Genomic DNA, 11,947 nt, shown 5'->3' with positions numbered 1-11,947 from the left:
AAACTAAGAGATTATTTTTAATTATTTTTCTTGCGACAACACTGAGGAGTGCTCATTCCTGGTGTGACAGAAGTTACAAAACTAAAATTTTCTAATTTTCTACAAGTTTCAAAGATTTTGCGATCCCAGTAATCGCTGTTCTGTCACAGAGGCCTTTACATAATCTCTCCCATTGCATTAACTGTGTTAATTTGTTGCTTGTAACAGGAAGCAGCAGCAAGAACAAAAAAACACTGAATAAACTATGTCACGCAATTTTGTGGAAGTACCTCCTCTCCATTCCTCTCCCTTTGCTAAAGGCTCCCACATAGGACCTTCATATCGTTGTTGCCCAGTGACACAGCGCTGCCATACTCCAGCACCCAGCTTTCGGAGGATCACTTCCAGCAGAACCACAAGACCCTGCTACCCCCGGCCTGGCCCTATCCATCCCCACCAGCTCATTACACACCACAGTGCACCAGTTCTGCACTTCCAGTTTTAGATAGGTCTTCATTAGAGACTTGCCACCATCAGTAGCCCAACAATTTTTGGAAACAGCCCTAAAAGGCCTCCCTCCCTCCCTCCGTCCCTCCCTCCCTCCCTCCCTTCCTCCTTCCCAGCCCAATGGAAGGCATCCAGTCCTTGTTGTGGCGATATTACCTCCACTGAGAGATCAAGATGAGACTTTCAAGCCTACATTTCACTGGTGATGGGTCAGGTATTGGGACTTGGGTCTTTTGTAGAAAAACGCAAACATGTTGATCTACCTACTTGCCTTCTCCATTTGCCAACTATCTTATGAAATATTATTTAAATTATTGAAAAAATAATATCTCCCTGCAATTTAATTAAAAAAATAAGCCTGCCAAACAAAAGCAAGGAATTTAATCTATTACTGGCCTGATCAATAATATGTAATTTGTTTTCTGGAAACATTACTCCAAGATGTGTTTTTCACCTATCTGCTCCTATGTCCTCTAGCATCACATCACATGAGTACTACAATAAATACCACCCTGATAGCACAATGTATGTGTTTACTGTTCTGATTGATACTGGATTTATACATGTAATAAAAATAATTTCCAATAATTCTTGAGAAATCCATTAAAATGAGCCAGGGCACCAGCCTGTGTTTAAAGACACAGTGCACTATTATTATGAATTGTCGGCCTCCTCCCTTACCAGTTCCAGTGCCCAGCACGAAGGAGACACAAAGCCCCTCACTGAATTCTGTACCCTTTAGCTCTGGCCCAGAGGACTGCACCCCGGCCTTTGGTTTTCCGAGTATCCTGTGCTACTTTTGTCAGCCAGGGAGTCACGCTTTGTTGTCAAGCAGAAACATTTTCTGTTAACTAAGTGTTCTGCTACGACTCCTCCCAGGATGAACAGTCTTAAAGAAAAGGCACATCAACAAAACTTATTTCTAGTATTAACAACAAAACTGACATTATTTCTCATATTTTGTTGTCAGAGTTAAAGGCAGGGTGGATAAGTTTATTACATGCCACGTCTTGTGGATATATGGGTACTAAAACTACTTAGCTGTTTCTTATAGGATGATACTTTGTGCCACATGGCTTTATTTTTAATTGTATGTACTATAATAGAGTCTGGTTAACCAGAAGACATTTAAAAATGCCAGAGCTTGGATGTCTCTCAAAATTCTCCTTCCATTTTGAGGAAAAAAACAAAAAAGGAATGAGAACTAAGAGTATGGTAGACTTCAGTTATTTATCTCATTGCTAACTATTTGACAATAAAACGCACTACCCCTATACAATTACAATTCTAACAAAAGGAGGGAACAAATGATTTAATTATAACATAACTTTTTTTTTTTAAAAAAAGGTAAAACTTTTAAACTGCAGGCTTTAGGCATACATGTCTTGCACTGTCAGAGACAACCATATAACAAAGTTATGAAACTCATCCTGCTTTCCTACTGTTTATTGAGTTCAATATCAAATAAGAATAGACCTAAAGACACTATGTATCTTATTTATTTTAAATTTTTAATATCTTCTATAATTGAAACCATACCTGTTTGTCATGACAATATACGATATAAATAAAAAAATATTCCTTCACGATAATGGATGTTCGTTATGACAATGAAGGTTAGAGATCACCCAGTCAAGACCACCTTTAAATAAAGTATAGCAAAAATTGAAGGGTTCTAAATATAGAAAATAGCAACACTAGGAGGTTCCTTACAAATCTTTATAGCGTACAACCATTTATATTGAATGACAAGCACACCGAGGGTATATAAAAAGTAGTATAAAGTAAATTGGTAGCTCCCTTTTGGCCTCTCCCAGCACAAGTCAGAAGGGCTCCAACTCAATTAAAAAGGACCACGTTTAAGTACATTCCTTTTGTTTAAAACTGAAACAAAAAAATCCACTTTGTGCTTGTGTGCATGTGTGTGCCGTGTATAGTGTTTAGTACCACAGTGCACCAGAAGTCAGGAACTTACTGGAATTAAAACACAATGAGACAATTCCTTGGAAGTAAAAACATTCACAGTTATATAAAATACAGAAAAATATCATATAAGTATATAATTATATAAGCATTATGCTTATATTAGCAACTATGTTGCATGACATAAGGTAATCAGTAGTTGCCTACTATTAGGAAGAAATTTTCCTTCCAGGAAGATGACTCTGTAACTGTCCAGTGTGGGTTATTTTCTGCACCTACCTGAAAATTTTGGTTTTGATTGCCACCACCAAAAGGAAAATCAACTTTTTGTCTGATTGGACTCAGTAAAGTCTTTAGCTTTACATTTTTTATAGCCATATTTTATAAGCTTTTAAATAGCAACAGCTCCTTGGATAGCCTGAGAGGGGCCACTTAAAAGACCCTCAGTGGACAAAAGCCCTTTCCACCGCTCTTACAGTCTACGGGTGAGGGAGGTCACAGTGGGGGCAAATTTAAGATGGCTGCAATTTACTCCTATTCTAAGGTCCCTTTATGTTACTAAAGTGATGTAAATGTTTAAGTGAGAAGCACGTTTAAAATTACCAAATGAAAGGGGCTAATCTCTGAAAGCTCCCTGCCCGATTTTTGTTGGCACAGAGAGAAGTTTTTAAGCTGCCATAACTGAAAGGCAGAAACTGTCCTCATCAAGAACTGGTTCCTAGTGCCATTAAGGTCTACAGAAGAAATCTACTAAAATCCCTTGTTGAGCTTCACCCTTTTCTCTCTCATCTGCTGAAAACTGTTTAATATATTACACACTGTCGAAGAAATTTTCTTCTTTCTAACAGGATTTACACTCTTTACTGTTATAAAATATTAAGAACAGGATGTGTTATGAACTATTAAGCAAAACACATTAATATTTCAGGATAATATACGTGAAAGGAAATAAATCAGAACAATGCTTCAATTGTATCAAAACCGATTGAGAAAATCTCAGCAATTCACGCTGATGGGCTCCCACTGACCACGATCATCACCCTGACACGTCTCCTGTGCTGCTTGTGACGCACAAATCAATCAACCCAAACGCACACATCTATCAATGAACAGCAGTTCAACTCTTTGGCCAGTTTTAATGCAACCGTGTGGTTCCACAGCAAGCTGAGGATGCGGCTTTAAATAATCTAAAGGCATATACGTGCTCTAAAGTGAGGATGAGAGAAAGGCCACCTCGCAGGGGTCATCTGGTGAGCGTAAAGTGAATTGATCAAAAACAAATGAGGCAAGGGGGCTAAGTTATGAAATAATAAAATGCACAGATTGGGTTTGTGCACAGTTTTTAGCCAAGAAGTAGCAAGAACGAAAACACACTACTCAACAGCAGCTTTTAGATCATAACCTCAGTATAAAAACATTAGTGACATTAAACTAATTTGAAAAATTACAGCGGATGTAGACAGTAGCATTGCAAATAACAAGGAAAATATTGTATTTCACCCTTTCCGTGCAATTAAAGACTGCTTAAAACCTCGTTGAAGTCCATTTCTGATGTCTGAGATTGATAGAAGATTAACAATTGGGAAGAAGAAAAAAGAAGAAATCTAAGGAATGTACTTACGGAGTGTTTGCATTTCGCTTGTGCTTTACTATTTAATGTCTGAAGCTGCTCTTGTAAAATCGGGCCCCCATTCAGCAAGGCTCTTAATCATGTGCTGAAATTTCATTGATTTCTGTGGGACTTAGGCTTTGGCTTAAGTGCTTCACTGAATTATATATCATTTTTCACTTTCCCTTGCTTCTTTCTGAAATTAATCGGACTACTCAAAGTAATGTGTTACTCAGCGTAAGGTAAACTGTTGGTTTTTAGACAGGTGACATAATATCTAACTGGAAACCTCACTACCATTTAACTAAAACAATTGATAAACTCTAACTACGCATAATAATGATGTGAACTGCAGTAATAATAAAACTTTATTTTCCCAAATTGTTTTCAAAAAGGAAGGATGGAACCACAAAGCATCGATATTGCTAGAACTCCGTGTGATCTATGCCAATACAAGAACAGAGTAAATCACTTGACTCTTTTAAAATAACGTTATTTTCCATCTAGATATGTTACAAATTAACGGAGAAATTATACATTGTGTATGAAAAGAAAATTATATGTTATTTTTGATGAGGTATCATAACAAATACTCATTCTTGTTACATTTTGATAAAATGTAAAGAAACTGATCTGCACACATGCATTCATATTAGTTGCTATTCATATTTGCACTGCGGTTTTTATTATCATTATCATTAATATCATTAATTCATCTGCAGCTACTCACCAATTCTCCGTTGTTTAAGGAGTCCCTAACTTTTAAAGGCTCTAACGTGCCTTTAAAGTACATCTAACCAGATGTACAGCAGAGGAGAATGAGCAGTGAACTGAAGGACTCCAATCTCCGTCAGGATTTTAACTTTTAGTTTCAACCTTCTGTCACGTTTTGGGTGAAGGATTGTTCTTCCTGGAACAGCCGAATCCTTCTCTCATCCTCTCAGCCCTGCCTGACTTAATTTCTGTGTTTATTAGGAGAGACAAAGCTTTTGCTGAACTGTTTCATTACCTCTTCTCCTTTCAAACCCTATTCTGGCTTAGGGATTCCCTGCCTGCACTTGGGTCTCATTTGCCATGCCATCTTTCCTTGTCCTGTGGTCAAAAAGACGGTGCCAGTGAACCCTGATAGATAGTAAGAAATTCAGTAGCTTAAGGAGCAGGTGTGAACTGCACCTCCACAAGGAAGAAGGTTTGTTAGCACAGATCAGAGTAAACCCATTGGAGGGGGAGATAAAAACAAGCACCACAATTAGATCTATATAATGCATGGTCACATTTAATCAGCGTGGTTTCTCGAAAATCCCAAAATAATAATTTTGAGCAAATTTGTAAGGCGATACACATGTGAACGTTTTCTTTCCAAAAGTTTTTGACAGGCGCTTGTATGGAAAAGAAGCAAAGAATTGTCACAGATCAAAACCGTGGCTCAGAAACAGAAAGTAAAGAGTAGGATGAAATAGCCAGCTTCTGTCACAGAAACGGTTACTAGCAAAGCACCGCAGCGTTCCATAGAAAGTTACATATTGTTTCTTTGGAAAGAAAATGAAAAGCAAGTAGAAAACTTTGCAGGTGACTTTTTTTTTTCCTGCTACATACAAGAGGGCTGTGGAAATGTAGGAATCACCAGAGTCCAGAGATACAGGTTAGGAAAGAAATTAAATATTTGCATGGATAACGAGTCATAATGATGGGTTCAGTCGCAAGGGCAATATGAAGCAGTGTGTGAAAAGTTCACTTTCAAATTATTTTCTTCTTATATTTGGAATAATTCTTCAAGTTAAACTTACGGTAAACTAATACTTTAGAAGAAAAATATTTACAAGGTAAATTGAGACACGATTATTCTTTTAGATAATTTTACTCTGTACATTTTTGTCATGTTAAAAGCCATACACTGCACAGAAAGTTATAAAGCATGACATTTAATATCAGTCTAATGAAATACAAAACATTTTCACCCCAAATGAAAAATTTTCAGTACAGAGGTCTTTTAATCCAGTTCAGTTCCTTGATCTTATTTTTCACACAGCTCTACCAGCAGTTGTGCCAGCACAACAGAAGGGATGGCACAGGGTGGGAACAGCAGCCGGGGGGAGCAGGGAAGAAGGGGTCAGAAATGTATAAACCAACCTTGCTGCTAAAGAAATGTGTCTTTTACCAACATCAACAGATACAGGTAGTGCTGCTCCCCTTTACTGGAATTGCTTATAGAAATACAGTTAAACGGGACAATTTGCAGCTGCAAAACCAGGTCTAATTTAGTGAAAGTTACTGAAATTGTATTTTTTAATATATTACATAAACACACGTGCACGAAGTTAGCTTGATGGGATTACCGGCATGAAAATACCCTTACCAGTATTAGTCAATAGAGTAAGTGAGGTTCAGCTTTGAGCAAAAGACACACCTCTTGAAGAAGGAGGAGATGGGGAACCGAGAAAGCTGTCATCTTCAGCGATAGATTCAACAGCTGACAATGATTTGTAATACTCATCCTCTCCATCAAGCACTTTGATTTGGCTTGAAAGAAAACAAACAACATTTATTAATTTAAAAAATGAGTTCTGTCAATATCTTCAGAAATAGAAACTTCTCCTTGGATGTGAAAATGGAGGGTGCTAATATAAGAAAGGAAAAAAAAGGGGGGATGATTTGATGAGAAAGACATAGCTTTTATACATACTTTTACTTTGCTATTACTTTTTTATGATTATAGTCTGAATGGTTCTGAGGATCAGTGAAATGCAATATAGTCTTTCAGTTTGGGTGTACACAATGATAGAGCAACTATTTGCGTCAAACGGGCATTTCATTTGAGCCATGTGGCTTTTTTATCTGTATGTGCTCCACAAGTAGGGTATGATTTTGATAACGTATTTCAGCTGATGAATTTGCCGTGAATATGAGCCAAAGACCACATCACCAATTTTTGGGAAAAGCCCTATTGACATCAAGGGGCTTTCATTTTTCCTGTGATGTATGATGAGCACTGCAGTCCCATGTTAGTATTTTTATTCCTCAAACAGGAATACAGACTTTTTTAAACTAGGGAAATAAATAAACCGAATCTTGCAGAGTCATGCAAAATTTTGGGGTTTAACCTTGACTCAAAGACCTGCTATTCATACAATTACATTCAGAAGATTAATTAAAACCAGAGGAAATAATACAGAAAGTTCTTGTGTATTTTTGGAGTAGATGCATTTGCAAGACCAAGCATCCATCAGTTCTCTCTGGTCCACGTGACCAGTCAATGAGATATTTTGGCACTTGCGTAGGAGCCAACCTGGCTTTTGTAAATCGTTTTCAGTGATTTCTACCTATCACCAGGTGATAACCGCTCGTGCGACAGTGAGAATGGATGCAGTTCGACAGAGAAGGAGCAACCCCCTTTTGGGCTGAGGGGCCTCTCTGCCAGCTCTTACAACGTGCCCCCCCGGGAGGGCTGAAGCCCATTGCGAGCGTGGTGCTGCAGAGATGAGGCTTCTGCCCGTGTTCTAGGTCAGAGAACTTCAGTTTCAATGCCCTTCGTCTGGCACCTTTCACCAGTGCTAAACGCACTTAAAAACACGAAGAAAGCTATTTTTTTTTTCTGTAGTAGTAGTACTCAGAGAGAGCTGTGGAGAATATTTTGTGGTAATCAGTTCTAGTGGCTGCAGACAGCAGTACATGGAAGTTTTATATTTGCTTCTGCAGAAAATGTCCAATGTCAATGCACAGAAATATGTTAATTGTTTATTTTTAGAAACCTCTCTAGAAAGTTTTGCATATTCTGTAATATCACAAAGGACTTCTTCTGTTTACAGTTGCTTAGAACTAAGAAGATAGATATTTACCCAAGTTTTCTTGGCTTCCTCTTGCTCCCTTGATATTCTAGAGTTCCCTGTGGAGAGGGCCAAGAACACACAGTCAAAGCAAAGCAGCAAGTCGTTAATTTTTAATTCAAAGTGATTTTGTGTTGAATGCAAGCAGATGCTGATAATATCAGAAGTCACAGCATAATTTTTTTGATCAAAGGGCTCAAGTGAGCCTGATGAAGCATGCATCTTGCTCGTCTTTGATAAACCACATCAATTATTCACCGTGAAGGCAGACATCCTGACATGAAAGCAACAGATAAAGAGCATAAGCACATGTTCAAGACGAGAGCAGAAGAACGTGGGGGTGGGGCTGGAGGGGCTGAAACAGGTATTAATAACAGAATTATTAACTGGAAACAAAGCCAGTAAAACAGCTTTATTGCCACTTTGAACTCACATTTAACTGGTTATAGTACATGTTGTCCTCAGGGCTATTCAGCGTTTTGGGCTGCTGACATCGTCGACGAGGTGTTCTCAGCTTCTGTTCAAGACAGTTTTCTGAACCTTCAGTAAGATAACACAATTTAGTTTTAAGCTGTGCCAGGTGCTGTGAACGACTTGGAGTATTTTAGTCTGTAAACAGTCTTTTCTTCTGTCCTATTTGGTCCTGGATTTATTAGCAAGTCTGTCCTATCCAAAGTAAGCACACAGAAAATTGGGGATCTTTGTTTTCTCTTTTGAAACTTAGTTCAAACACAAGTTTTTAAAGCAGAACTTCATTTTTACTTTTATAACATTTTTTATTCTTCCATACGTCTATATCACACAGCTCCTCATTCCTTTCACACTTTATCATAGTATCTTCTGTTATCTAAGCAGGAAATGAGGTATATTGTGACTAGCTAGGGATATATCATTCAGCAGCAGCAAAACCGTTTTTCTACAGTAGACAGTAATAAAGCCCCTTGACTGATGAGACTTAGTCTATTATCATCATTTTTATTATACAAAAAGACTACCTTCTTGACACGGCTCTCTGTTTAATCAGAGTAGTCGGACCGGTTTGGAATTAGGCTTTCTTAATATAATTTGTGATGTGCTGCAAAGTAACAGTTGCTTAAAGTCATCTGGAAAGCAGAGTTTAAAGATGAAGGAAGTATTTCAGAAGGGGTGGATTCTGAAAAGAACTAACAGCCTTTTTATTCCTTTTTTTTTTTCTTATTAAGAAAAAAAGACATTATAGTGTGCTGTACTCTATTTTACCAGGCGTTTTCTGTGGCACATCCTCTAGATTACCAGAACAACTATTTTCAGGATAAATCAGGTTACTAAAAGACACTGCGGGGGGGGGGGGAGGTGGGGGGGGGGGTAAGGAAAGGTCATTTACTTTTCATATAATTCTCCCAATACCTTTGACTTTTCTGGTATCTCCCTGTTAAAAAATATTTTCGTGACAGTATGAATAAGACCAGTTTTTGGTGGCACTGAAGGAAAAATATACATCTTATCACATTTGCATTCCATACTGCATGGGAAACTTGCTCCGATACAAAAGACCAGCACAAAGATCAAGTAGCACACGAGTTCCTTTAAACACTTCAAAACTGAAGTCAATATGGCTTGTGAGGATGCAGGGCTCTAATCTCACAGATCCATTTGTAAGATCTGGCCTTAAGGAGCAGATAATATTACAAAGGAGGTTTATTATACACCCAGGTTTACAGTCTGCACCTATTGTACTTTTCTGCAATTACTGAGTGAGGCAGAGGAGGTGGCTGAACTTTGGCCTTTTCAGCTAAATGCCTGACCGTTCTGGGAGATTTTTCTCTCGTTCACTGTCTTTCCCCCTCTCAACAGTGAAATTTGAAAGATATTCGTTTCCTCTCAGTGTGGGACTGCAATGCCTGTGTGGGAGGACCCTTGTTTCGTGCCAACTGTCATGTCCCCTCACACCACCTGGGAGGGACGGTGGGTTAAACGGCCACCAGGGAACCGACTGCAGCGCTGGGTCTAAAATTCAAAAACAGTTTTATAGAGAAAGGTTACATTTCTCCAGTAATACAAAATAACATTTGAATAATACATTCATGCTGCTTGCTAATTTAATGCCCAAAGCTTCAATGCTTTATACTTTCAAGTTCAGTAAACCTTTATGTTTTTGCTAAAGAGATTGTGATGGCTGAGCCCGAACCTTTGCTACTTACCTGTATTGTATAAAACCAGACAAGGCAGAAGCTGGTCCAGAAAATACTTCTGGGGAAATTGGCTGCCCAAGTAACACCCGTGTCTTTGGAAAGCTTTTTCTCTAACATTTAGATAGGACATAGGTGCAATTTTGTTCTCTCTGAAGTCTCTGGAAGTTTTGCGGAAGACCTGCCATAACTATATTCTACTCTCTCTCTGGTCTAAAAGTTACTCAAATTGATCTCAGAGCTTTCTGTCTCACAACAGCAGGGTCTGCAATTTTTGCAAGCAATGTTTTCAGTTGCAAGGCCGTACGAGTTCCTTTTTACAGCAATGTAGTTCTCCAATACCTCTCCTCAAATAATTTTTTTAGCCTGGCAAGAGGCTGGTATGAATAAAGACTCAGGTCCTCACAGTTCTGCAGAATTTCACACACCTCTCACACACCTTGCCAGAAGTAAAACCACAGCATACAAATATTTATAGATTTTCAAGCAGTACAATAATATGATGGGGTATTCTTTTTACCTTTCCCTCAAATGCTTTTGTGGCCTTAATGTTATTTTTTCAAAACACCTACGTGTACAGTGTTTTTTTTTTTTAAATGTCTTTTATTCATTAGGATTCTGAAACACTCATATTTTCCTCTAGTTTTTTATCCTGACACTTAATTATTTCTGTGTATTCTATGGGTGGTCTGCAGCTTGTGTCCTCCAAAGGAAATACCCTTTCAGTGGGCCCATTTGTCTTAGTGTTTAGTAGCATACTACATGAACAGTGAAAAATCTGGTAACATTTATCATAAACTACCATATCTGGAGAAAACAGTATTAACATGTGCTCAACACTCAGCAGTTGAATAGGCATTTTAAATGCTGTTCTAAAATATTTTGCTTTGATGACAATCTTAAAGCCACCAATAAGAAAAAAGTCACTTGTCATTTTAATGGCAGTAACAGCAGCACCGGTATCATTAACAGGGTATTGTCTACAACGCACCCAAATTGCGCCAAGTGCCTCTGGCACATCCAGGCTCCCGAGTTTACTACAAGTTTAGAGACCAGATGAGGGAGAGCGCACACGCTCTTCCTTCAGGTTGTCCTTTAGCACCATTTTGTTAAGAGATCTGCCTCCCTTTTGTCTGGAAGAAAACCTTTGCTTTGCAACTCTAAGAGTAGAATATCCTTATGTTACAATTTCTTTATTAGTAAATTCCTTACTGCAGCGCAGAAATAACACAGAGTAGGCAAAACACCTTCTGCCGAGTGCATTACGTCAGCTGATCTAGCAAGTGTAGGGCAGCTGAGGTTCTGGCCAGCCTCCTCCTCTCCCCACTGGAACCCAGAGAGGCTGATAGACGGGGGTGAGCAGGCTCATGTGGATGCTTCCCTAAAGCTACTACAAAATTGATGTTGCTTACAGGAAGGAATTAGAAAGGAAAGGAATTGGAAACCGGCAAATGGGTAAATCTGTTGGAGTACACAGTATTTATAAGTAAACAAACAGCTGGGGTTTCTGTTTACTCGTCCATTACAAATCCCCATAACTATTGGTTACCCTTTTTATTTCTCTGGTACGTAAGAGCCCAAGCCAATAGACCAGGACCTTGCAGTGCTCAGACAGACTAAAAAGATCTGTTTTTTTCAACTAAATGCAAAGTCAAACATTCAAGTTACGTTTTTCAGGATTGGGAATTGCATAATTAGAAAGCAGTGTCTCCAGGAGAGAGTTGGGAATCATCTTGGATATTCAGCTGAATATGAAGCAGACCGGGTACAAAGCAGAGGACTACTCAACAGAAACAGGAAAACAGCTTTAGTGTTGAGTGCGGAATTATTTTAAAGTGGGAGCTATAAAGTGCAGAATGTTTTGAGAATAAGAACAATCTGAAATCTGGAAAACATGCCATACAATGAGAAATTTAAAAAGACCGTTCTATTTCAAT

General features: G+C 38.5%; 1 protein-coding gene across 8 annotated transcripts in view; it reads right to left on the bottom strand.

The window, feature by feature from the left end:
* Positions 1-5,357: 5,357 nt before the first annotated feature.
* The window catches only part of MYO3B (myosin IIIB), a 209,054-nt gene continuing 202,464 nt past the window's right edge, over positions 5,358-11,947 (bottom strand). For 7 of the 8 annotated variants that reach the window (XM_063341942.1, XM_063341945.1, XM_063341948.1 and 4 more), the window contains 3 exons: positions 8,276-8,382; positions 7,855-7,901; positions 5,358-6,538 (listed from right to left, as the gene is read on the bottom strand). In XM_063341942.1, coding sequence (XP_063198012.1) covers positions 6,403-6,538; positions 7,855-7,901; positions 8,276-8,382 — 290 coding nt within the window. In that variant the 3' untranslated portion in view covers positions 5,358-6,402. Of the gene's footprint in view, positions 6,539-7,854; positions 7,902-8,275; positions 8,509-11,947 lie in introns of those variants that run through there. The other variant, XR_010072054.1, reaches the window with a different exon arrangement.

This window comes from Chroicocephalus ridibundus, chromosome 7 (genome assembly GCF_963924245.1).
Source record: "Chroicocephalus ridibundus chromosome 7, bChrRid1.1, whole genome shotgun sequence".
NCBI classification, from domain to species: domain Eukaryota; kingdom Metazoa; phylum Chordata; class Aves; order Charadriiformes; family Laridae; genus Chroicocephalus; species Chroicocephalus ridibundus.
This window is presented reverse-complemented; position numbering and strand designations above follow the sequence as displayed.